This window comes from Cnephaeus nilssonii, assembly GCF_951640355.1.
Source record: "Cnephaeus nilssonii genome assembly, chromosome: 12".
NCBI lineage: Eukaryota > Metazoa > Chordata > Mammalia > Chiroptera > Vespertilionidae > Cnephaeus > Cnephaeus nilssonii.
Window position 1 is genome coordinate 11,438,994 of NC_137083.1, and position 26,942 is coordinate 11,465,935.

Below are 26,942 nucleotides of genomic sequence, written 5' to 3' on the forward strand. Positions count from 1 at the left end.
GGTCAACATCCCTGGTGGTGTTTTAAAAATGTATTACAGGCTTTTAAACAGTGGTACAAATTAAGTGGTTATGCAAAGCACCAAGACATGAAATTTGTCCTTCTAGTTTCTTAAAGTGGTTGCATTTTACACCGAGTATTGGGTAGCTGTCTTTAAAGGGTTTAATAAGTATGGTGGATAAAATTTAGTGACAGTGACTTTCTTTGATATTTACCTAAAATAACAAAAAGCATAAAAACATGAAAGAAATACCAAGGCTGTATCATTTTCTTTGGTTTTGATAATATGAAGTATCAGGTAAGTCAAACTAATGATGGCTAACAAGAAAAGCTGTTTTTGTTTCAAATAACTATTCAAGTAAACCGTCTTAATACTCAGCTTCAAATAAAATAACGGGAGGTTTCTGAAGTGTCTAGCTTGACAACTAAGATGGACCTTGAGGTAAATGAAGTCAGAAACCTTAAAACACCCAATCCTTAACCAACAAGTATGCACCATGTTTGGCTCAGTGAGGAGAGCATCAGCCCATAGACTAAAGGGTCACAGGTTCAGTTCTGGTCAAGGGCATGTACCTGGGTTGCAGGCCTGATCCCGGCCCCAACCAGGGGCGCACTATAGGAGGCAATGAGTCACTATTTCTTCCCTCACACTCTAAAAATCAAATGGAAAATATAACCTCTAGTGAGGATTTAAAGTGTTAATAAACTAAATGAAGTGGCTATTGAAACAATTTCCCTCTAGAACTTAAGGTAGTTTTTCTATCAAGATCTCTAAAAGAAGGTAAATGGGGCAGTACTTTCAACCTTTTTTGTCGCGGCATACCAAAAGTATTGCTGATAGGACAAAAATAGGTATAAAAAACAATACTGCGTAAGACCAATAAACTTGTGACCTCAGTATTTACATGTTAACAATTTGGAAGCAATTTACCTGATCCTGGTTGAAGGTCAAAATTGCAGTGATGACAACTGGAAAGTTTCATTCCAATGGCATGACAGGGCTGGCAAGCTGGTTTTGGCTATTTTCCCCCATAGCAATTTCAAGATGAAATATCAAAATAGGACCAATGTTACGAAGTCACACCATCTTGTATTCTGATGATTGCATAGTATAAAGTTTTTAATCATGATTACTGAGGAGCAAGCATGATTACAGGCTGGTTCCCACACAAGTCTTGAGAACTGGATCTTCATGTGAGATATCCAATAACCCAGTTTGGTTTAGGAATGCAAGTTGCTCTCTAAAAATTCTAACAACTAGTACTAAATGTATAACTTAAATCTGATGTTTAAATTCAGTAATTTAGGGAGGTTTCAAAAGAAAGTTCCTTAGTAACAGCTCAAAAGTGGGTATGTGCCTTTCCAGAGGCAACGCCAGAATATCTAGAGGTTCTTGCTGAGCTCAACATTTTTTGATTTTATATATATACTTGCCCCAAAATTTCATCTCACCTGTTGATGTTCAGCAGGACCACCTTTTGATGGGTGCAGGAAGGAAATGAGGATTTAAAATGAGATGCCCAGCCTGGGATAGTCTGCCAGATTTCACTTATAAACGGGATATATAAAGGAGGCAATATTTTTATGTTAGAATTTAAAATGGAATTTTGGTTTGGGTCAATCAACTAAATTGAGAAAGATGCTTCAAGGAAAATGCCATAGAAAATGCTTCAAGGAAGCCAAGGGATAACTGCACAGTTGCTAATTTTAAGGGTCTAGATCTTATGGACCACTTAAGGCTTGTTTTTAAACCTCATACCAAATTTGGAACACATTTTGTACAAATCTTGTTTTGATGGAATTTTCTCAGTTCAAAGTCTTAACTGCCTACTCATGTTAAGATTAACTGGTCTGGTTTAGCTATTAAAGAAGGAATGGGTCAATAGTTTCACCCTGTAAATGCACAAAACTTCCATTAGAAGTTGGCCTTTTGAAAATGATCAGTTCCTGATGTCTGAAGCTGTATAGATTGGATGGGTTCCTTTTTCTGATAACTACCCTCAATTCCAGAATAACTTGATGTTGAGACTACTGAACTAGTAAAGCAGTTAAGTCAACCATTGTGTATCATGTTACTTAATCTAAATAGAGAATTCAAACTAAAATCTTGGGGAGATTTCCATTGCTAACACTGGATTATCAATGATAGTTGAGTAAGCAGCTTCAATTTTCTCACCCTGAATCAGTGATTGTGTGGGGTAATGGGAAGTTTGAGGTTTGACATGACCTTAGGTTATAATGGACCAAAGTAACTTCCAGGGTGATAGTTTTGTTACTAAAGCTTGCTACACTACATGCCTTTTGTTTTTGGCCCATTTGATGTCCACCTATATTTTATTGTGGTCTTGGTAGGTCCAGGGATTTGGGGAGTCTGACAAAAATATTTGAGTAATAGGACTGCTAACAGTTTTGAAGTCTTCACATAAATCAGTATTGTAGAATCTTATATTGTAGACTTCATCAATTTGTCATAAAGTGCCCTAAAGCTGTGGTTTAAATAACATTAGGACATTTAGAGAGTATTCCTTTGCAGACCCAGCCTATCAACATTTAATGTGATTGTACAAAACTGAAGAGTGATGTTTGTATCTAGGAGCATTATTGTGGCATAATCTAGGGCAGTGGTCAGCAAACTCGTTAGTCAGGCAAACTCTCGAGCCGCAGTTTGCCGACCACTGATTTACGGTTTGAAAGAAATGGCTAGGCCCAGTTAAAAGTGGAGAAAATTTATTATAAAAAATCCACTCTTACAAAACTGCATTTTTGCAAACCACGATAATACTTTGACTTGATTTTTACATTGTTAGGCAAATAATTACTATATCTGACAACCTTATTTTGAAATCAAACATTAACTGTTCCAGTTAACTTACTTGCATTTCAATTCCATTATTTCTAGGGATTAGTGACTTCTCTGTTCATTTCAAGTCCATCCACTTGTTTTTTTACTGTCCTGTTTCATGTGGTTTCATTATTTCCAGTTCTTTGGTTGTAGAGTCTATGCTCATCGCCTCTTCCCCTGCTGTTGGTGTGTGTTCATGTATGGCCTCTAATGTTTTCACATGTATCTGAGTTTTGTGGTGAGACATCAATGTTACGGATGTGAGGTCATCTCTACAGGCTGCCTTACTTGCCTGGGAGTGAGAGCTATACATAGGTAGCCTTGCACTATCTCTAAAACCTGTGACTGTAGAGGTCTTTGTTCTCAGCCATTAAAGCCTGCACTTTTTTTTTTTTTACAGTATGGTTTATAATTTGGCCATTTATAGTCTTTATTTCACATAGTATTGTTAAATGCGAGTGGGGATTTCCCTTACTAGTTTAACAGACTATGTTGAGTTCAACTTGGATCAAGTCTTAACATGCTGTCCTATTTTGCTAGATATTTACCTGTATTCCTGAATGGGCATTTTGGAGGAAATAATAGCCAAGATAAATTTGCTTAGAATTTCTGTATGTAAGGGAGAAGTTATCTTTTTAAATAAATTCAAGTGTAAAATTCATTTCCACAGAGAAAAAGTTATAATTTAAGTATTAATAAAATAGCTTTTGAAAAGCTTACTATACTTCAGTGCTAACTAAATGAGAATGTTAAGGCTACTTTGCATTTCAAGTTAAAAACTAAAATACGTTTTAAAATAATTACACCCAGTGTTATGTTTAAAGTGACCATCTTACTAGAAAATGGCTACCAAAGTGAGTCGGTAGTCCTATCAAGCTTTTTGTCACCTTACTCTGTACATACTTATGAATTGTGCATATAATATAGGACGACTTCATGGAAAGAAGTTTTCCCCAGATTTCCCACATGTCGGTGTCTTGAAGTCCAGAACTCGTCCATATAAGCTTCAAAATGTAGCCTTATGTGATTCAAGTAACAGTGCTTAAAAGATGATTGAGCAAACCTTGAAGCAGTTTCAATGGTTTGTGATCTCATGTCATCTGAGCATTATTACTACTTTACACATATTAATGGAATCAGTCTATTTTCAATTTCTTCTCTCACTTTTTCTCTTTCCCTTTTGAGTTTCCTTTTTGTAGCTTGAGGTCACCAGTTCCTTGGGTACAATCAAAACACTTCCATCATGGCTGCATTGAAGAGCATACTGGTTTGGATTGACAGGCCGACCTTCATCATCTCTTAACCTGCTAAGAATATCATGATAAAGGTCGTGCAGTTTCTTTTTCATGATGTTAATGGCTTTGTTACACTGGGCTCGCTCGCTCTTGAGCGTTTCCTTCTTAACTTGCAAGTTACATACATCATCTTCTAGATTCAAAATTATGTCCAGTTTGCGCTTTCGACAGTTCTGAGCGGCAACTTTATTTTTCCCTCTTCGTCTAATATCACGGATGAGTGACACTTGTAAATCTGTCAGGTAGTATCTGCTTAGCATACTATTGAAAGAATCAACAGGCATGTGGACAATTTCATCTACAGAAAAAGGGATGTGCAGAGCTTTAGCACGGCGTTCATCACGGCTTAAGTTTCTGTCTGTGTCATTCAGGTACCTACTTTTTATTTTCTGTGACTTCCCAGGCCATGAAAAAGACTCAGAAGTGGATTCTGGTACACTTGACTGTAAGTGGTAAGTGTGGTTATGGAATATGTGTTGAAATGCAAGGTCCCCGTGGAAAGGAGAATCACTACTAAGGTCAATGTGACGAATCTTACTGGGCTCTGGGTAGTAGCCACCTACAGCCCCTTCTAAAGCATGGTGGGAAAGAGATTCAAGGTCACTACTAGAACCTATAGCACTGTCACACACACAGGAATTAGAATTGGTAACAGAGGTGCTATTATGGCTTGAATTTAAGGAAAGCCCAGAATCAGAATCGGGTTCTCCAAAAAGGTGAGAAACTTCCATTGGATCAAAACCACCTTCTGTCACCAAAGACATTGAATTTATCTCATCAAAGATATTTATATTAAGGTCACAGAGAAGGTCATGGCTTGTTAGATTCCTTATCTGATGGTCAACAGGTGGAAGAAATCCTGTCAGATTACTTCCAGGGAGGATCTGTGCAGGATTGGTGGTGTGAGAATTTAACTGCAGAAATGGTTCCTGTGGCTGTGAAGTCCTTCCTACTGGGTCTCTTCTAAATGTATTGTCTGGACACAGCAACATGGCCTCATGGAGATTGACATCGTGACTTATAGCCTGGCTAAAATTCACATTGTAATACGCTGAAGAATTCATGCCATCATTGATACTTCCTGGGAGAAGAGGAATATCTCCCAGGGAGATGCCCTGAAAAAGGGAAAAGCACTTTAATACACAGTTCAATTTCAATAGTTCTAGTGCCCAATACACCATTTTCTTTCCTCAGTTTTGTCTGCTCCTATGTAAGTAGAGAGATGCTGTTGGCTATAACAACTTTACCCAGTTAAATACGGGCAACTCAATACATCATGTGAACCCAAGTCAAGATATGCTATATTTGGGGGTAAGATTGGTTCTACTATGGCAATTTATAAAATTTACAACATTCTAATGTTATACTCTTATTGTATACTAGAGGCCCGGTGCACGAAATTCGTGCACGGAGGGGGGTTGTCCCTCAGCCCAGCCTGTACCCTCTCCAGTATGGACCCCTCGAGGGATGTCTGCCCGTTTAGGCCCGATCCCGGTGGGCAGTCGGACATCCCTCTCACAATCCAGAACTGCTGGCTCCCAACTGCTTGCCTGCCTGCCTTCCTGATTGCCCCTAACCACTTCTGCCTGCCAGCCTGATCACCCCCTAACCACTCTGCTGCCAGCCTGTTTGCCCCCAACTTCCCTCCTCTGCCAGCCTGGTCACCCCTAACTGCCCTCCCCTGCAGGGTTGATCGCCTCCAACTGCCCTCCCTTGCAAGCCGGGTGCCTCCCAACTGCCCTCTCCTGCTGGCCATCTTTTGGTGGCCATCTTGTGTCCACATGGGGGCAGGATCTTTGACCACATGGGGGCAGCTATATTGTGTGTTGCAGTGATGATCAATCTGTATATTACTCTTTTATTAGATAGGATAGAGGCCTGGTACAGGGGTGGGGGCCAGCTGGTTTGCCCTGAAGGGCGTCCCGGATCAGGTTGGGGTTCCCTTGGGGCGTGGGGCAGCCTGAACGAGGGGCCTGTGGTGGTTTGCAGGCCGGCCACGCCCTCTGGCAACCCAAGCAGAGGCCTTGGTATCTGGAATTTATTTTCCTTCTACAATTGAAACTTTGTAGCCTGGAGCGGAGCCAAGCCTGGGGCTCCCTCTGAGGGCCGGCAGCCATTTGTGTTGGGGTTATAATTGAAACTTTGTTGCCTTAAGCGGGTGGGCCCGGCCAGGGTGTGCGGAAGCTTTGCTTCCCCTCTTGCCGGCGGCAACCCTGGCCTGCTGTCTCAAGCTCCATTCTGCCGCTATTTGTTTACCTTCTATAATTGAAACTTTGTAGCTTAAGTGGAGGCTTAGGCCTGGCAAGGGCAGGCGGAAAGCTTGGCTTCCTCTGTTACCTAGGAAACCTTGCTCTCTGTGGCTGTAGCCATCTTGGTTTGGGTTAATTTGCATGCTCGCTCTGATTGGATGGTGGGTGTGGCTTGTGGGTGTGTCGGAGGTATGGTCAATTTGCATATTTGTCTATTATTAGATAGGATTTTTCTACTGTATAAGATGCCATTCTCATCCTAGCTCTTGGCAATCTAGATCCACACTGTGGAGGATCATGGATAATAACAATAGTGAAGTAGTGTTGGTTGGGTGTGTGTGTGTGTCTTTTTAAAAAAAGTAGATCAGCCCTAACTGGTTTGGCTCAGTGGATAAAGCGCTGGCCTGCGGACTGAAGGGTCCCAGGTTCGATTCCGGTCAAGGGCATGTACCTTGGTTGTGGGCACATCCCCAGTAAGGGGTGTGCAGGAGGCAGCTGATCGATGGTTCTCATCGATATTTCTAACTCTATCCTCTCCCTTCCTCTCTGTAAAAAATCAATAAAATATATTTAAAAATAAAAAAGTAGATCAGACCAATAAAGTATGATGACACAAATGCTACCAGAAAATAAAGCTATGGCTTAGTTTGTCAAATGTTTACTGCCATTTTTATTCTATATGAATTATATAAATTTGATTCAATAGGAATTATGCAAATTTGATTAGACCTTTGTGATTACTTGGAGGAATTGTATTTATATATTTGGCTAATTCTCTGAAGTTGAAGTGTTTATATAAAATAATTATAAGTCTGTGTGCTCAAATAGTAATAATGCATTAGTTTATATTTAAACTATGTCATCCAGGTATAAAGGTTCTATTTATTGAGAGGTCAGTGCAGAGATATTCCTGCAAGGATAGAAAACAACCTTCCAGTTACCTCCAGTGAATTTTCAGGCTGTGATGAAAGCAACTGAAGTAAGTCTTCCAGAGAGAGAGATGTGTCAGTCCCATTTAGATATCTCTAGAAAAACACAAACGGTGCATCATTCATTAAAAGACTGAAGTGTGATTGCCTAGAGCTCTAGGTTTTATCTTGGAAGGACAACTAGACCTTATCTCTGTATTTTTAGCCCGATCTTGGGGTTTTTACACCCCTCCTTTAGGTATCAATATTCTCATATCCTTAAATAAGAACCTTCAACTCCTCTAACTCCTCCCCTATTCTTGCCCTAACCATCTTCATATAATTTTTGGCTAGAATTGTTCCAACTTATTTTGACCCTTCACAGCTGACTCCAAATTTGCTACAGAATTATGTGACTTTACAGTCAAATATGTATTTAGATGTACCAAAATGATCAACTCATTTACTCACCATTGTGTCATCTCCTGCCTTTAAAGTTTAGTTCCTTTCTTGCTGAAATAGCTCCTTTGATAGCTTTGTAGAGCCTCAAGTAGTAAATCCTAGTTTTTATAACCTGGAGTTATTTTGCCTTCATCTTTGAATAATAGTGTATTTGGTAAGATGATCAGGTTTAAGGTTTTCCCTCAGTACTTTTGTCCCTTGGCATTTATTACTATTGATTTGCTTGCAGTCTGTCATTTTATAGCCAATATTTTTTCCTCAGCTAATTTCAATTATTTTTTTCTTAATTCTTTGTTGTCCTACCATTTCACTTTGATATGTTTGGAATTTTGTATTTAGTCTTCTTGGGACTATATTCCATTAATCTGAGTCAAGATCATTTTAATTTTGGAAATATTTTGCTGGAATCTTCAAAACTGCTTCTCTTTCATGCTTTCTAATCTCTCCTGGGACTACCAGAGAGCGCAGCTTTGTTGAGAGCTATTTCTGTGGGAACTGCACATTTCAGGGGCTACCAACTTATAACAGTTTTGTTTTTCTCTGCAAGGACCAGTCTTCGTATCATTTTCTCAACTTTGCTTTCTTGGTTCAAATGGTGTGGATCAGACTCTATAGCTGGCTTTGGAGCACATTTGGGGTTCTGTTTTCTAAGGGATAGACAGTTTCCTTGCTCTGTCTCCTATCTGGTGGCTAGAATTATCCTAGTCCCTATTTCCTGAACCAAAGAGCTCGTAAGCAGGGAACCCAGGTGCCCCATCACAAGCTTGAGATATTTCCAATTCATTCAACCCCACTCTCATGACATCTGGATCCAATTCCTCCATGAGGTTCCTCAGTTTGGTGCCCATTTTAATTGTAGGTTTGAGTCCCTTCTTTGTTTCTTGTATTTGTAGACTTTTGCTTTCTTGCTTTTGAGTTCCACTGTGCACTAAAAATGTTGCCCGTTATATTTTATCCAGGATTACCGCTTTTAGTGTACCATGGCGATTGTCATGACAGGTTAGTAAGTTCACATTCCTGTCTTGTGCTGTGCATCACTTCTACCCCTAACATTTTACTTTAGGGTTTCCAGCTTTGAAGATTCACACCAGTTGGACTGCAGTGTATGTGTGTACAAATACTTGGTTTCCTTTCCCACCAAACATCTTGGTTCTATGAAGCCATGTTTTCAAGCTATTTCATTGTAATACAAGGAATAAATACAAGGCTTTCTATGGATGCTGTAGGAATATTTAAGCTAAATTGGTGGGTAAGATTTCTTGCTCTTTAACTGGCCATTTATACATTCTTACTGGTAGCGGACTTCTTCACCAATTGAATTGTTATTTGAAATGATTCCTAATTTCTGGAGAAATTTTAGAAGTATTCTATTACTTCTGCTGAGGACCCCAAACTTGCTTAGTCCTGGCCAAATGTTTACCAATATTTGCTGATGGTCACAAGTGTCTGAGAATAGATAACATCAGCATACATCTGGATTCCTGCAAAAATAATCCTTAGTGGTGGGTAAGTAACATCATTTGCAGTAAAGAAAGCCTTAATATTTAGAACATAGAAGTAAGGGTATGAGAATCATTCTGCTTAAAATGAATTATGGACTGACCCCTTCAGGCTAGTCAGAAATGTGTTTCATTCAATCTTTTGCCTGTTCCCTCTTCTTCAATGCCCCTGGAGACGGTGGGCCAAGAGGCTAACCACTACTGATCCAGCCCTATGGTTGGGTCCACAGGAGACAGAGGCAAGAGATGGGAGGGGCAGCAGAGTACCTTCGAGACAATAGCTTCTGCTGATCAATTCCAGCTCTCGCTGAGCTTTTGTCCTGATGGTGGTAATGGTAGTAATGGCTTCATGTTGTTGCAAGTCCCTGGGAGCAGGACTCCCTGTTACCTCAGTGTTTCCCTTAAACCTGCCCTCACCTGTTTTAAAAAAAAACACAATCCCCTCATTCACTTCAGAATCTCATGGCCATGTGCCTTCTTTCTGAGAGCCTCAACTGTGGACATCATTCTGTTAGAAGTCACTAAGCAACAGAGTTCTATCACACCTAACAAAGGATACAAAACAACTTCTGAAACCTTTGTTTTCATAGAACTTGGCTAACCCATTTCTAAATCTAATTGCTGAGTTTTTTCTGTTCAGGTGGGTACAGATCTTGCACAAAAATGGACACTCAGCTATTCTTACAATTAATCCAAAAGACATATTAAATTTGAATTAGATTGCCAGGGAATGGTAAGTCTTCTTAAGACAGACTCTTAGAAATCTTAACATAAAATACAAACATACAGTTCTGTTTTGGGTCAAAAATACATTTTGAACAGAGATCATGGAGTATTTAAAGAATATGGTGGACACACATTTAACTTTATAAGACATATCTTTTAAAAGATGAAACATTACTGTAAACTTCAAATTGTCTTCAGTGAGAAGAAAATCTCTTCAGGCCAGTTAACCTACATTTAGTGAATTTATTCTTCATTAATAGCCAGCAGTCAAAAAAAAAAAAAAAAGAAGAAGAAGAAGCCAGCAGTCTAAGCCTGGGCCTACAGTGGGGTAGAAAGAGGTCACTGTTAAGTAGCAAGTCAAGTCATTTGTCCTAGTTATCACCCAGGATTGTCACCTGAAAGGAAATAAATACTATTTCAGCAGACTGTCAGAGTACCTACTAAGTAACATCTCAGTAAAAGAATTTTGTAAACTGATGCTAACTAAACAAGACCTACCCAGCAGGAACATGGAGGTGCACAGTGAGGAGCTGAACCTGAACTTAAGGACTGAGGCACAAATGCCTTGCGTTGAGTGATTAATGTGTTTCTGGAAAGTTCTGTCCAAACTGATACTCCCTAATCGAAATTGTATTTTCGGTTCTCTAAGGAAGCTCCCTACTTGGATCCCTTCATTAGCATGTAAAGAATGCCCACTCTATCTAGCAGTGAGTCACTTCAGGTAATTGAGAGGTAGAACACAGTTCCCGCTCTGCTGGGAAGCTGAGGGAGCAAAGGCACACCCAGGAGAACAATGAAGCCACAGCACAAATCCACAAAACAAGGAACTGGTAAGTGATAAAAACATCTCCCTCAGAAAAGATGGCTTTGGGGCATTCAGGAGTCCAGTGGAAAGTAGGCTGAAATGTCTCCTTTTGAAAAAATGCCTTTCAGCATTTTGTTAATATAAAAGTTCATTAGCGTTGATGTGACAATAACTGTGTGTGTGTGGGGTGGGGTGGGGTGGGGTGTGGGTGGGTAGGGTAGGGCAGTGCCACACCGAGGGTACATAAATTATGAGGAAATACAGGCCTGGGAGAATACGTGGGTAAAAGCACAGGGAGGAGCAATTACCTCTGCAAAGGGAAATGCAAGTCAGAATGGGGTCCTCATTTAATTGGGAGGATTCCTTGGCGTGAGCTCCTCACTCCTCTCCTTAAGAGGGACAAAAAGGGACCCTAGGAGACCACTTAGAAATGTAAACACAGTAGATGAGTGTCCAGAGCTTGCCTGAGAAACACAAAAGGGCAAGAGGCTGAGCAAGGGCTGTGCTCAGGGGAGGGATTGGACTGACAAGGGCTGAGCGGCATGCTTCCAGGACCGGCTGCTGGAGAGGTCGCCTGGAGGTGGAGATGTGTTTGTCCTTGTCAAGAGGCGGGCAAGAGAAGGACTCCCAGTTGTGGGGGTCTCCCAAGAACCTATGGAATGAACGTGCCCACCCAACCAAAAAAACCTGTTTAAACATACCCTAAGGTCAAGAGAAACCAGTGTCTAAATAGTGCCAGTCAACCACCTTTCCTGAGCCCCTACCCACCACACCCCAGAGAAGGCAGCTTAGTATGCACGGGAGGAAAGACTGGGGAAACAGACAAATAGGCCACATGTAGGTGTACACACACACACACACACACACACACACACACACACACACACACGCTTTCCTCCTTGGACAGGCTCAGGCTGCAGCGGATGAGTCGGGAGAAACTGAATTTCTGTTCAGAGTTTTAAGAATTACACGATTATATTATTGACCAATTGCTGCAGTGGGATGATCAGAGAGACTCTTATTGTCTGTAAGTCATGGGAATGCCCTAATTGCACTCCAGGTGTAGGGAAGAACTCACTCTCCTAGGATAGGATAGGACAGGACAGGCTGGCAGGGTGGGCAAAGAGCAAAGCTGTTTTCTGATTTCCCTCCATCAATCATGTAATGTGTGGTGTAATGTCACATGGTCAAGGAGATAGTGATGGACTCTCTGAAAAGGGCCAAGGCATGGTACCTCCCATCCTCCAAGGCGGTTCAAAGCACAGCACCAAACTCCACCTGGGGCAGTCACAGCTGAGAAAGCCGCCTTTTAGGTGAGTGGCAAGTGGTTTAAAGTCTGTGGAGCGTCCCTGCCCGTCTTGTTTGCCAGGCTGTGGGCCGGGACCTCAGCAGGGCTCAGAAGAAACCGGAGTATGGCCCGCACGGAAGAAGCGGCAGCCCAGGCTGCATGGAGAACGCACCCCGTCAGCCTGGCTCCTGGTGTTCACCCTCCTATTCCTCTTCTCACTGCCCAGAGTGTGGTTAGACACAGGGAGCTGAGGAGGCTGTCCCCACGGGGCCTGGCCTTAACTCTAGGCCGAGAGGCACAATATGGGCGGATGCCCATGGAGCATGGCCCAGCGGGACACTGGGTGAGGATCCGAGCCTCAGCCCCAGCTGGTAGGGAGGGTGCTTTGCCTGCAGGGGGCTGGGTGAGGATTCCTGGATGCAGGACATCAGCCATCTCTTTATCCCTTGCCATGGCAAATGCAACTAACAAAACCTACTAGCAAGTACCTGGAGGGGTATGCGTGAGCGCACACACACTGTCTTGAGTTTAAACAGAGATAACTAATTCTATGGGCTGATTCCTTTGTAAACCAAACAACCACTCCGACAATGAACAACAAAAACTGAGTGTTTTTCATATATCAGATTTGCTTAGAGTAGGTCATCCATATATACTAAATTCATTCTCAACACATACTGACAAAGCCTTAGAACATCTACCTTTCAGCCAAAATGGTCAGGCTGGGATATTCTGCCATGCTTACCTCATTCCTAGGTTCAGTGGTCTTTTCTGCCTCCCACTCAGGTGTAGCTGCTGTTTGAGTTTCATCATCATCCTGCTGCTGTAGTGATTTGTCCTTCTGGGCTGACACACTTTGCCCTTTTTCCTCCTGCTGGGAGCTGTGACCCGCAGCTCTGAATACCTCATTCTCCTATAAAAATACCCAAAAAGTGTTCTAAGTAGAAATCCATATTCCATCAAGTAAGTTGAATTACAGCAAAGGTTTGAACTGAAGGTATAAATGGGGAATACATCAACCCACGCACACAGGGAACCAATGGGATTCCAGGAGAGCACAAGGCAGGAAGGGCTGGACACCAATACTGCCGCATCCACTCAGAGGCAGGCTACGAGCATGAGGGGACAGGAAGGAAGGTGGGGTGGGGTAGAGCCGGGGGACAGCAGTGTCCAGGAGTCCAAGTGTTCCTAAAGAATGGAGTGGTTGAGTGGGATGAAGGCTGCTTGGGGGTTGCACTCAAGTGTAGGGAGGAAGCCAAATGACACTGTGTGGAGGGGTAAATGGGAGGTGACAAGTGAAACTGCAGTTGATTCTTCCAAGGATTTTGGCTATGAAGTGGAGAAATGGGTCAGAGTAGAGTTTTAAAAAATACATATATTTTATTGATTTTTTTTTTACAGAGAGGAAGGGAGAGGCATAGAGAGTTAGAAACATCGATCAGCTGCCTCCTGCGCACCCCCTACTGGGGATGTGCCCGCAACCAAGGTACGTGCCCTTGACCGGAATCGAACTCTGGACCCTTCAGTCCGCAGGCCAACGCTCTATCCACTGAGCCAAACCGGTCAGGGCCAGAGTAGAGTTTCGTTTTGAAGATGAGAGACACTAGAACACGTTCGTAAGGGGATGACTTAGGAGAAACGTAACTGCAGAGCAAGGCCACCAGAAGACAGGATGAACTCCAGAGCACCGGGACAGGATTGATTTCGAAAGAAAAAACACATAGAGCCTTTATTTCAAGATATTTCAAGCGGATGCAAGATATTTGAGGATTTGGGTAGAAGATCTACCTGTTCTTATTTCTGAATGGTGTTTTTAAAAAGTAGAAATGGACATTGAACATTAAGGTGGTTTTGCAATATGTCCACAAATAATTGGACTCTTTTCTCAAGGAGCTAAAGCTTAGTCCCCCGCCCGCTGAGTGGGGGCTAGACTTAGTGAATTGCTTCTAACAGAATAAGGTGGAAGTGACCTTTTTAAAATATATTTTTATTGATTTCAAAGAAGCAGGGAGAGGAAGAAAGAGAGAAACATCAATGGTGAGAGAGAATCATCGATTGGCTGCCTCCCACATGCGCCCCAACAGAGGTCGAACCCACCACCTGCGTATGTGCCCTGACTGGGAATCTAACTGCCCACCTTTTGGAGTACGGGACGACGCTCCAACCACCTGAGCCACCCAGCCAGGCCTGAGTCCTCTTACAGATGGAGGCAGGTGGAGCTACAGGAGCCCAGGAGCAAAGTCCCGGAGTGGGGATTGGAGCTTTGCTGCCTGTCGTCATTTCCTTTATCTCTTTGGCCCTTAGAGAGAAGCAGAAGAGGCGGAAGGTGAGCCCTGGGGCGGGCGGGGGTGCTCTCGTGTTGAAGACCAAGGTCTGACAGGGCCCATTCCAGATCCCAGGCTCCAGCGGTACAAATAAATAGCTACATAACTGATCACCCAAAGCCGTCCACTTCTGAGGGTAAGAAGGGGCTGGACAACAGGCATGCACCAAGCCTGTCCCAAATGGTCCCTCGTCTCTGAGGCCACAGGGGAAAGCGGAGGCTGCCTAACAAGCAAGAACCTCGATGGCAGACTGAAAAGTGTTTGCTGAACTGCACGGACCTGGGGAAGAGAGAAACTTTCACTTGCACAGGGTTACGTAGTCAATAAATACCTTGTTAGCCAGTCCTTCCCTTAGTCATTCAACTATCAGTGACTGCAAGCCTATCACAGCTAGCAGAAACATGCGCTACAAGAAGCGAGGAGAGAACTTCCCCCGGTGAGTGTGCTGCACAAGGAAGGGCAGCGGCAGGTGCTGGGGACCTGGGGGACCACTTCCAGCTGTGCCATCACAGAGGCCTCAACTGCTGAGAGCGACTTCACCTAAGGTCACACCCTCCCTGGGCACTCCTATCCCTCCCTCAACTGGACAGGGAGGTACGGAGGCCTGGCCACCTGGCTCCGTGTGGGACAGTCGTGATGTGGGCCACTTTAGCCCTAAAGCTCCTGGTTTCATTACCTGCATCACAGCTTGGCTTCTGCTTCGGGTCAATCCCGTCTCCTTCCTCCCCTCCACAGCGGTAGCGGCCTAGGTACTTCCTTATAAACGTTCTGCCCGCTCAACTCAGTCTCAGCATTCCCTTTCCAAACAGTGGGGGGGGGGGGTGGGGGTGGGGTGGTGGTGGTGGTGGTGGTGGTGGAGGGGGGGAGAGGAGAGTCCAGAACCTCAAGGCAGGAGGGGTGGAAGATTCAACATTATATCCACTTAGAAAGGGAAAAGGACTATCATGCCTATAATATACACTGAGTGGCCAGATTATGATGATCTCTGAACGCATAATAATCTGGCCACTCAGTATATATATATTGTGTGTGTGTGTGTGTGTATATATATATATATATATATACACACACACACACACACACACAATATATATATAAACAATATATATATAAATAAATAATCTGGCCACTCAGTGTGTGTGTGTGTGTGTGAGTGTGTGTATATTTTAGAGGCCTGGTGCATGAATTCGTGCATGGTGTGTGTGTGTGTGTGTGTGTGTATTTTTTAGAGGCCTGGTGCATGAATTCGTGCATGGGTGGGGTCCGGCCAGCCTGGCCAGGGGGTGGGGACATAGGCAGTTGGCCTGCCTGCTGGTCAAACTCCTGGTCGAGGGGACAATTTGCATATTAGCCTTTTTTTTTTTATTAAGGTATTATATGTGTACATATCTTACCATTGCCCCCCCCCCACCCTAGCCTTTTATTATATAGGATATACACTGAGTGGCCAGATTATTATGCGTTCAGAGATCATAATCATCTGGCCACTCAGTGTAATTGGCAGAGTCTGCAAACCCCACCCAAGCCTTGTGGCTAGGAGGGCTAAGGCCCCAAAACTGCTGTTAAAAAGGCTCATCCTACTCTGGCCAGCTGTGTGACTCTGGGCCACTTTGACCCTCAGTTTACTTGTCTGTGAAAAGATAGTTTCTATTTCACATTTTAAGAAATTAGTTGAGAAAAAGCACTTTTTACATTTTAAGATGCTATACAGACATTACTACTCCTTTCAACTGCTTTTTGATTCTCACGAGTTGCCATGAATGCCTAACTGCTGGCAACTCAGTCAGAATGTCAAGAGAAAGCGATGCCAGCCGCTGGTGGCCCGTAATGACGGTTCTCTCTTCCTGTTTTTCTCAGCTCAGTGACGTGGGGCCGAGATACAGAGTGCATGTGTTTTACAAGTACACTGCAGAGTTATGGCCCCTGCTTTTAATTTAAAGCCTGGGTACGTGAAACCCATCATTAAGCTACTTTTTATTTGTACGTAGGTGATACTCTTGTGAGCCTGTGACTCAAAAAAAAAGAAAGGAAGTTTCCACGCTTGCCACAGGAAGCCATCGTAAACCTGTGAGCCGGGGGGTCTAATCACAGCGAGAGACCCAGTGACTTGTTCTGAACTGGCCCCTGCTGGAAAGGCCTCCCCCCCCCCCCCACGGCGCGCTGCCGGGAAGACACCCATCTCACCTCCACACGGATACACAGCCTCTCAGTGTGGGCCCTCGGCTAGAACCGGGTTCTCCTGGGTCTCAAGTCCCATGGCCTTGGTCTCAAGTCCCATCGCTCATGGCACTTACTCTATTCTGTCTAAAATGACAACTATTTGGATCGTTTCTTTCCTACTGGGCCGTGAAGGTATGACACGCGCCCTCCCGCTGTTAAATCACGTTGGCCACTGACCTAGGCCCAAGGGAAGGCTTGCGGGGCAGTGAAGGCAGGGGGAGGGGGAAGAACGGAGCCCCGCTCTCCTCCCCCTGCTACGCCTCCCCAGTTCTGCTAACCGGCAAGCTGGCTTCTAAGCCTGCCCTGGGCCCTGAGGAGGGTGACGGCGAGGCTGACCCTGAAAACACTCTGTGCACAGTCTCCGCGGGCTTCGCCGGGCCTGTCCTTTACTCATCTGGGGGAGGAGGGCCGAGACCCGCCTTGGCCTTTAGGTGGGAGGAACCCTCAGAGACAGAGAGCGGGGTGGTGCCCGTGAGAAAGAGGACTTCAGAGGGAGAGGGGGGATGGCCAGAGACTCTGAGGCTGGTCTCCAGGCTGGCGGCAAGCCGGAGCCATCGGGTCTACAGAGACCGGGGAGCCAGGTAGAGAGAGAGGTGGCCTGTTTGGCCTGGGTGGTTTTAATGGCAGTTTATAATGATTACAGCTCGGATTTATGGGGCGCTCACTGCGGGCCAGGCACCACACACACGATCTCCATGAAGCTGCTCAGCATTCTTCTTCCGGGGGAAACGGAGGCACAGAGAGCTCCAGCAACTTGCCTCGAGGTCACACAGCTGGCACGTGACAGAATCGGGATCTGGTTGCCGGCATTTCTGCTTCAGAGCCGTTTCTCGGGCGCTGTCTTGCTATTAGTTTGTGCCTCTAGAACCAGGGGTGTTCCCTAGAAGCTGTCCCCTGAAAACGGGGGCTCCTGTGCTGGCTGGCTTCGGGCGGGGTTCACCCGTGGAAGAGGGGGCAGGAGGCTGGAGGGCAAGCAAAGGGGGGGGCCAAGGCATTTCCCTTCCGATCGCCTCCTCTCCTCACTCAGCCCCCCTCTCTTTCCACTCCTGCCTGCTGGTAGTCTCTGGGTACCCCCATCCCTGTCTGCTCCTGCAAGAAGTCATTCATGAAGTCCCTTCAGGGAGCCGTCTAGGGCGAATGCTGCTTCCCGTCGGAACCACCACTGCCCACACTGGCTCCCACCTGCTTCACACCGGGTCTCTCTCTCTCTCTCTCTCTCCACACACACACACACACACACACACACACACACACGAGACCGGCAGTGGTGGGAACAGCTGACTCCACGCGAATAAATGAAGCTGCTGTCTGAAGATCACGTTATCATGCAGAACAGCTGGCCACACGCAAGGTATGAGTCCTGTTTGGATCGTGAGTCCAACAAACCACCTGTGGAAACTGCTCATGACATAACTGGGAATCTGAATACGGACTGCATATTTGATGATACCAAGAATTACTGATTTTTAAAAAAATATATTTTCATTTCAGAGAGGGAGATAGAAACATCAATGATGAGAATCATTGGCTGCCTCCTGCATGCCCCCTCGCCCCCCCTCCCCCCACTGCGGATCGAGCTCACAACCCAGGCATGTGCCCTTGACCAGAATCGAACCTGGGACCCCTCAGTCCACAGGCCAACGCTCTATCCACTGAGCCAAACCAGCCAGGGCAGGAATTGCTGATTTTGTAGGTGTACGAGTGGCATTGTGGGTATACTCACAGGAGTCCTTGTAGTCAGGACTGTGTACTGCAGTGTTTATGGAAGGGCTCTGCCCCCTCCAGAGCCCGAGGCCTCCTTCCCATCACAGCTCTTCAAATATGCTGAGCTGGTGCTCTTTTTTTTAAAAAAATATTTTATTGGTTTTTCACACAGAGGAAGGGAGAGGGATAGAGAGCTAGAAACATCGATGAGAGAGAAACATCGACCAGCCGCCCCCCGCACACCCCCACCGGGGACGTGCCCGCAACCAAGGCACATGCCCCTGACCAGAATCGAACCTGGGACCTTCCAGCCCGCAAGACGACGCTCCATCCACTGAGCCAAACCGGTTTCGGCTGAGCTGGTGATCTTGTTCCCTCTTCTGTCTGATCATCTCCGCTTGGAACATCCCCATTCTGGTCAATCGTTCCCCCCGCCCTCCCCCCAATGATTTCCCACCCTGGGGGCAGAAGGGTTCCTGCCACACCAAAGCAAGTTCCAGAGTGACCCAGCAGGACAGGAGTGTCCTGGAGATTCAACCCCCAGCTCTGGGGCAATAAGAGCAAATCGTCTGTTGAACTGTAACATGTCACGGACTACAACCTGGCCTCACATGTACCAGCCCTTAACGCACAGCGCCACGAAACCCCACCAGAGCTCTTCCAGAAGGAGGTCGCTCACAAAGGCTGCCCGGGTAGGAAGGAGCGGGGAGGGTGTGACGATCAGTTCTATGTGTTAACGCGGCGTGTGGCTAGGCTGTATTGTAGCCCACAGTTGCTCAATCAAACACCAACAGAGGTTGTTGAAGGTATTTGGTAGATGTGGTTGATAGCTACAATCCACCAGGTGACTTTAAAGAGATCTTCTTCGATAATCTGAGTGAGCCTCGCCCAATCAGTTGGAAGGCCTTAGGAGCAAAACTGAGGGAGGTTTCCCTGAGGAAGAGGAAATCCTGCCTCAGGCCTGCTGAATTCCCAACTCCCCTAGAGTTTGGACTTGCCAGCATTTACAACCGCGGCAGCCAATGCCTTGAAGTCAATCGTATGTATATATATTTGTGTGTGTGTGTGTGATATCTTCATGTTATACTGGTATGATATATGTTATTCATATTTACTGCTTCTGTTCCTTGGAGAGCCCTTGTTGATAGTCATACCCAATCTCAAAAGGTCGCACCCCTGTGACCTTAGGTCAGGCCTCGATGCAACTGCTTATACTCTGCCCACCACCAACTGCAACTTTTTTAGCCCAAAACAACCCCGCTGTGTACCTGAGCCTCCCCAGCTTCAGCTGCCCACAAGTGTATCTGAATAGTAACATGGATCCTTAGCTAGATTTTGAGAATAAACTATTCAGATCGAAAGGCTGCCATGAATGGGAGCAGCTTGTTTTTATAGCGCGTCGTCCTGTAGTGGGTGGGAGGTAGGGTTAACTCAGTGCTTAAGAACAGTGACCTGTTCTATTCTGGGCAAGGTCGCTAACTTGCTGTGTAACTTTGGGCAATCCTGTTTCACCACTTGATTAATTATAATGCCAACCTGAAAGTCTGCTGCCCCCATCCACTCAAATGGGCATTAAGTGGTCAGATGGCCAATCAGGATTTGGATCTGACCTACTTTCTAGTTGGACTCCGGCCATGAAGGACCCACGACATATTCAAGTTCATGGTATCAAGCCAACATGGAGGGATGGATGAGGATTGCTCAGCAGACGCTGGCTGAACCCGCCTGCGTTCCTCACCCCGTCCTGGGTACCACTCGGGGGTTAAAGTGAAGACCCAGTTTCCACACTCAAGACACTGCCGTGCAAAACAGAGTGCCGCTTGCCCCGGCCTGCGCTCTCTGCTCCCCTGTGCTCTGTCCAATCTCCCTCTCGGTGTAGGAGGGCCGTCCTGAATATAGGGCTGGCTCTTAAAGGCACAAAAGGACAATTTAAAATGGAAAAAAAAAAAGAAGAAGAAAGAAAAGTAGAGAATGCCAAGTCCCATAAAAGAAATACTACAGAGTGTAATAGGGCTCGAGGGACAGAATAGGAAATGCTTGTAGATGAGGTGATCGTTGACATGAGTCTGGGCAAACAAAGGTAACAGATTAAGAGGCAGGAAAGCAGGAGGCTGTCTGGGAAAAGAGGGAGAAAGTTTCAGCCGGAAGGACGGCTACAGGCAGAGGATCATGGGGGATGAGCTCAGCTAGGTCAGTTAGGGAGCTGGGTCACACTGGCCACATGAAGAGCCGTGATGACAAAATACCAAACTGGCAGGTAACGAGGCACTGGTGGAGGCTCTGCCAATAGAAGTGGACAGAACCAAGGCATGCTTCAGAAACCTGCGCCTGGCATCAGACCGGCTGAACCAAACTGGGGGAGGGGCGTTACAGAGCCCCGGGAGCCGAATCAGTAGCCGTAGCTAACATCATGGAAGGCTTACCACGTACCCACCCGCTGGACTTGCATGATCTCCTTTAACCCTCACAACTCCCTAAGGTGCTCTTCCCATCCATGGTACAGACAAGGAACCAAGGCGCAGAGAGGATAAGAAGGGTGCTCCCGCCCTAACTGGTTTGGCTCAGTGGATAGAGTGTCGGCCTGCAGACTGAAGGGTCCCAGGTTCGGTTCCGGTCAAGGGCATGTACCTTGGCTGAGGGCACATCCCCAGTAGGGGGTGTGCAGAAGGCAGCTGATCGATGTTTCTCTCTCATCGATGTTTCTAACTCTCTATCCCTCTCTGTAAAAAATCAATAAAATAAAAAAAGAAAAAGAAAAATAAGTGTGCTCCCGCTCATACAGCCAGTCAGGGGTGGGGCCGAGACCCATGGCCCCTGCAGCTGGTCTGACTCGAGTCTGGGGCACTCGACCACTAGGCCAGCCCGCACTCTGATGATCTCAGTTGAGCTGAGAAATGGAGAGAAGAATGATAGGAGGAACACTGCAGAGATGACAGGCCTGTAACCTAACAACGAGGTGAAGGACTGACTGGAGAAAGTTGGAAATAAGGTTCCTCAGGGTTGCTTCACATCAAGGTAGTAACCGCCCCTCCCGCCCCCCAGATTTGCTCATGAGCATATACCACATCCTGCTGCCAATGACCCTGCTGCCAGAAACAGCTTCGTTTTCAACAGGTAGAGCCTCTTGCGAAGCAAGCCGAACACCCAGTTGTTGCCAGGAAAAGGGAGCTGGTGACTGAGTAACACAATGAACTGTAACCCTCGAGACCACACATGGCAGTAAGTTATCCGTGTGACCTTATTTGGAATCTGAAGCCCTGTGGCTGTCATTAGTAAAGATGAACAGGGTGGGACCCTAATCCAACACGACACCGGTGGCCTTATGACAAGGAAACTTGGATACTGACACGCACAAGGAGAATGCCACAGGAAGGTGAAGGCGGAGATCGGGGCGAGGGTTGCCAGAGACGGCCAGCCAAGGGCCAGAGGCCGGGGCCTGGCACCGCCTCTCCCTCATGGCCCTCGGAGGGAACCAGCCCTGCCAACACCTTCCTCTCCAGAACTGCGAGACCGTAGGTTCCTATTCCTTACGCCGCCCAGGCGGTAGCACTAGGACACTGACCCTGTGACCTATGCCACCCTTTCCTCTACAAGACCAGGGTGCTTCAGGAAGCAAGAAGAGCCTGCTGGGAAGCTTGGTAGTGCTGCCAAGAATGCAATCACTGGACAATCCCTGATCCCAGTTGTGCATTAAAAACGGCAAGGGTGCCCTGACCAGTGTGGCTCAGTGGATAGAGCGTCGGCCTGCGGACTGAAAGGTCCCAGGTTCGATTCCGGTCAAGGGCATGTACCTTGGTTGCGGGCACATCCCCAGTAGGGGGCGTGCAGGAGGCAGCTGATCGATGTTTCTCTCTCATCCATGTTTCTAACTCTCCCTCCCTCTCCCTTCCTCTCTGTAAAAAATCAATAAAATATATTTAAAAAAAAAACTGCAAGGGTTTGAAATTCCATCTACATGCAACTGCCTAGGCACCGGGGGCTCTCTTTGATTTTGAAAGGACAAACAAATTTTTACTTTACCGATCCAGGACCCTTCTCTTCCCCTTCTTCTTAGAGGCAGGTATTGATGGTATCAGATTCTTCCCAGGACCCGAGAAAACACAGTCCACTGCACTAAGGAAGCCAAGAGGTCCTGCTGGGCCCTCACCCAGCAGGGGGTCCCCTTTCCAGGGAGGACCACAGGCCCTCTCAGTCTCCAAGTGGCACCAGCTCCCTGGAGCCGGCTGCGAGCAGTCACCCGCCCTCACATAAGCTCACGTTCAATTACGCGGAAACTGTCCGTGTCTGTGTTTCGCCCATGCATTTCTCCGAAGAACAGGCGCTTCCTCGGTTGCGAGTGAATGGCTGTGGTCACGGAGACAAGCCGGGCTGCCCTGGGGAATTCCGGGTGGTGTTTTCAGACAGTGCTTGGCCCCACTCAGAAGTGAAACCACAGCAGCACTTCTCTTGATACTTGAAAACCCCCTACGGCAGGCTCTTTTCGCACAGGGACAGAAACGATGAGGAGCTGTACTATAAAAGCAGCGTTCCCTACCACGCCAATGGAAGCCACCCGAGTGATCTACTTAAAAACATAACAAACCTATGATGGTCTGTGGGGCAAAGCACTCCCCCTCTTTGAAGTTCACAGTCCCTGACTGTCATTAAGCACTTAGGTGGGACAGGCCCAGTTCTAAGCCAGCTGTGTGGAATGAACGGTTTCTCAGAACAACCCTCTGTGGTAGGCACCCTCATGATTCCCAAGGCGCAGGTGAGGACAAGGCAGCACAGAGAGGGTGAGAGACGCCCCCCCCCCCCTCCCCGTCACAGAGCTGTCGTGGGAGAGCTGGGCTTCAAAGCCAGGCAGTCTGGCTCCAATACACCCCGCCCCCCTTGACAAACAAACAACCAAGCCAGACAGACAGACAACTAAAAGGGAATAAAGTGAGTGGGGACAGGTTAAGGAGGGTGGGTTGAGGATGGAGGTGGAATAAGAGAACATCAATTACATTCCAGGCGCTGGGCTGGCACGTTGCACATGCTTTTCCCGTTTAATTGGCACAACACCCCCGAGGTAAGCATTACGCTCCCACAGATGGGGCACGGAGGCTTGGAGGGACCTGTGTGAGGGCACCTTACTAAAGGATGCCCCTAAACCCAGGCTTGCGTAGTGCAAAAACCGTTGTCCTTTTCCCAGCCCAATTTCTCCCAGAGTCCTGGCCCCCAATGATAGCCTGGGCATTATGGGTGGTGTAACCTGCTCTTTAAAGTCAATCCAGCATTGAAGAGCAGTGGGCCTGGGGACAGGCGTGAGGGGCAGCACCCATTGAGCCGCACGACCGTCCAGGGAACCTGAGTGCGGTGCAGGTGCCTGATGAATGCGCCCGTTTGGGAGTCAGGAGGGTCTAGTCCCTCTTCCGGCACCAAAACTGTGTGGCTTTAACCAAGTCCCCTAACCTCACCGGGCCTCCCTTTTTCTTAAGTACATGTTGGAGACAAGGCTGCCTGGCCTGTGTACCTCACGAGGCTGATGTGAAACAGGCATGGCCCATGAAGGTGAACTGCCTGTGAACACTACGGTGCTCCCCAGCTGACCATGGCTGAAATTCTCAGAACCAGGTCATCCCCACACCTGGCAGGTTCAGCAGGTCCACACCTGCCACGGGGGAGGCCCCACCGGAATGGCTTCCTGTGAACTTCACCCTCTTCCCTAGGAACGCTGGGCTCACGGACTCCAAGTTCTGGCTGGGCCGGGGCCTCTGGAACTCCCTGCTCCCTGCCCCCCCCTCCGCAGGCTGGCCTGTCTAAACAGGCATCAACCAGGTGATGCTGGGAAGGAAGGGGAGGGAAGTCCTGCAGAGAGAACCGTCTCGCCTCCCTCCAGGTCCCTGTGTACTCTGCCAGCCAGCTGGCACTCCGCCGTGAGGGGGCAGGGTGCCATCTGGTACCGCATCCAGCACTGGGTTTCACTGGGTAGGTGGTTATGTCACGCACCTCAGCTGAGGAGGTAGAGGGCGGAGTAGGGTCCAGATTGGATGAGTGGGTGGGAAGAACCTTCCACGGTTGGGAACGGACAGGAGCCCACCAGGGCTCCCACCAACTCCCATTCGCTCCAGCCCCGGGAGGAGGAAGGGATGGGATCGGGGTAGCAGTGAATCACCCTGCACCCCGGCACAATGACCCCTCCAGGAGGGTGGAGAAGCTCGTCTGACAACTGCCTACACACGAGGCAGTTGCAAGAGCAGCAAACAAACCAGTCTAGCCCCGGTCCCCGTTTTGCATAAGACTGCACTCCACAAAAAAAACATCGTCCAAGGAACACTTGTTGATCGATACCAATTGTTAACACCAGGTTTGGGCCAGGAAAGAAGGAAGAGGTCCCCCGGAAGGCACCGTGGAGAAGGTGCTTTATGGAAAGGGGTACCGGGCTGCCCGGAGGCCGGAAGGGGCAGTGAGTGAGGAGCTACACAGATCCTTCCATGCACAGAGCTCGGTGAACGCGGGTCCAAAAGAAAGTTAGGCCGAAGGGTTTGAACCAAAGGGAACGTGTTAGGCACCAGGTGAGGGCCGGGCTCCTGTTTATGCTAATAAGCGAGTACACGCGTTGAAGGGGGAGGCGCACGGTTCGCACGCGGGGCGGAGGGGTCACGTGCGGCGTCCGGCCAGCCCGCCCCCGCCCGGACCCCGTTCACCGCTCCTGCAGCCGGGGCGGCAGCGAAAGCGAACCCATCGGGGTTAAACACCCGGGCGGGGGCCATCGCGTTAGGCCCGGAGCGTGGTTCCTAAAGAGAAACCTGCGTCCTCCTTCCGACCCTCTGAGCCCGGCACGGGTTCCAGAAAAAAAAAAAAGACAATTCGGTGTACACAAGGTACTCAGAGAAGACAGAAGGCAAACATTTTACCAGCATCCCGCCCCAGCCCCGGACCCCCCTAGATAGCTATCAAACATAAGGGGTCCCCTGCAACGGAAACGGATGATTTCACCCACTTTTCTCAAAAACCTGAAAGCCACAGCGACGGCACGAGTAGCCTCCTTCAGAGCCACAAGAAGGAGAGGTGCAGAGCCGTCTGCGACCCTACAACCACCCAGGGGCGGAGGCGGGAGGCCCGCGGTGTCCCCTCCCCAGGTTCCGCACCCCCTCTCGGGCTCCGGGCCAGCGCACCCCGCGCCGCGCTCGCGTCCTCGCTCCCCTGTTACCTGGCTCGCGCGTCCGCTGGCGTCCGGCACCCGAGCCGTGGGTTCCGCGGGTGCCTTCTCCTCCTCCCCAGCGGCCAGGGGGCTACTCGGAGCCGCTCGGGGGTCCCCGCCGCCCCCCAGCGCAGCCTGGCTGCCGCCGTCCGCGCTGGCGCCGACTCCTCCGGCCGACGAGGCTGCGGCGGCGCCGAGCAGCCCGTGCGCCCCGTCGGTGTCCCCGGCCGCCACGCTGTGCACCAGCCACGCATCCACGTGGGTGCGGGGGATGAAAGGGACCCCCAGCGCGCGCACCTCCCGGAGCAGCTGGCCCTCGGGCTCCGGCTCCCGTCCTTTGGGGTGCAGGTGGTCCGCGCGCCCCCACCCTCCTGAGGCCGGGAAGGGGCTGAGCGCGTAGGCGGGACGCGTCCGGCCGCCCCAGAGCAGCAGCTCATCCTGCAGCAGCGGGGGCGGCGGGAGCAGCAGGTAGAGGTCGGGGTCCAGGTCCAGGTCCAGGCGGAGCCCCGCCAAACTCAACAGGATGGTGAGGGGCAGGAGGCCGCCGCCGTCGGACCACCACGGCTTCAGGTACTTCATCTCCCGGCGCAGCCCGGGACGCCCCTGCCGGCGCCCGCGGGTCCCAGGCTCCAGCGGCCGCTGTGGCACGTGCGGGCCCCGCGCTCAGCCAACACTTGCCCGGAAGAGACACAGAAGCGAAACAATGGACCCGGACGCGAGCGGCCGTCGCGGATCCCCGGAGCCCCGCACAAAGGCGATCCCTCGCAGGTCCGCACGGGGCCGAGCTCAGGCGAGACGGAGGAGGAGCCACCTGCGCGCCGGCCCCGCCAGCGCCGCCGCCCCGCACCTCGGCCAGGCCCCGCCTCCGGCCCCGGGCGCAGCCGCCGGGGACACGCCCGCTGCCGCCTGGGGCCCGTGCCTGTGGGCGGGGCCTGCGAAGGGCGGGGCGGGGCTCCCCAGCTCAAAGGCTCTTTATTCCCGGGCAGCGCAAAGCTTTCTGGGAGCAGGCGTTGTGGGCGCTAAGTGGCTCCCCACCTTGTGCTGGCGGGCTGGGCGGTCGAAGCTGCAGGCCGGGGTGGGAGTGCGGGGTCAGGAGTGCGGGAGAAGTGCGGGGGAGGACGGGGGACAGGATGTGTGGACTGGGGGGAAATCGAGGCCCAGGCAGCTCCCACCCGCCTGAGAACACTGGGCTCCCGCACTGGGTTCAGGAGTCTGATCCCTGGATTCGGATGCTTGCCAGTCGTGTGGCTCTGAGTAAGTTACTTTACTTCTCTGTGCCTCAGTTTTCTTACCTGTAAAATGGGGAGAATAGTACCTGTCAAAGAGAGATGCTGTGAGGTCAGAGGACATACTATATGTAAAGTACAGAGTTTGATATGTATGTTCCACAGCTGCCATTGCGTTTAAAGAGCCCCGCCCTTCCCCACGTGCTTCAGCCTCACAGACTCCTCAC

At 48.6% G+C, this 26,942-nt stretch overlaps 1 protein-coding gene and 1 pseudogene across 2 annotated transcripts in view; one reads left to right on the forward strand and one right to left on the reverse strand.

The window, feature by feature from the left end:
- Positions 1 to 26,942, forward strand: part of LOC307108684 (ferritin light chain-like) — a 732,105-nt pseudogene that overhangs the window by 37,094 nt on the left and 668,069 nt on the right. The window lies entirely within an intron of this gene.
- On the reverse strand, positions 84 to 26,319 carry NFE2L3 (NFE2 like bZIP transcription factor 3). Its single transcript, XM_079786576.1, has 4 exons — positions 25,499 to 26,319; positions 12,819 to 12,986; positions 7,327 to 7,410; positions 84 to 5,251 (listed from the first exon to the last, which is right to left on the reverse strand). The coding sequence occupies exons 1-4, from the start codon at positions 26,066 to 26,068 to the stop codon at positions 3,989 to 3,991; spliced, it is 2,085 nt and encodes a 694-aa protein (XP_079642702.1). The 5' UTR covers positions 26,069 to 26,319; the 3' UTR covers positions 84 to 3,988.

Bases quoted from the DNA above. Each gene is read 5' to 3' on its own strand.
- NFE2L3 (XM_079786576.1), bottom strand. From the start codon at position 26,068: ATGAAGTACCTGAAGCCGTGGTGGTCCGACGGCGGCGGCCTCCTGCCC. The intron at 7,411-12,818 runs GTAAGCATGGCA...GTGTTTTTCTAG, and splicing joins CCACTGAACCTAGGAATGAG to AGATATCTAAATGGGACTGA. The intron at 5,252-7,326 runs GTAACTGGAAGG...TCCCTTTTTCAG, and splicing joins AGCCTGAAAATTCACTGGAG to GGCATCTCCCTGGGAGATAT.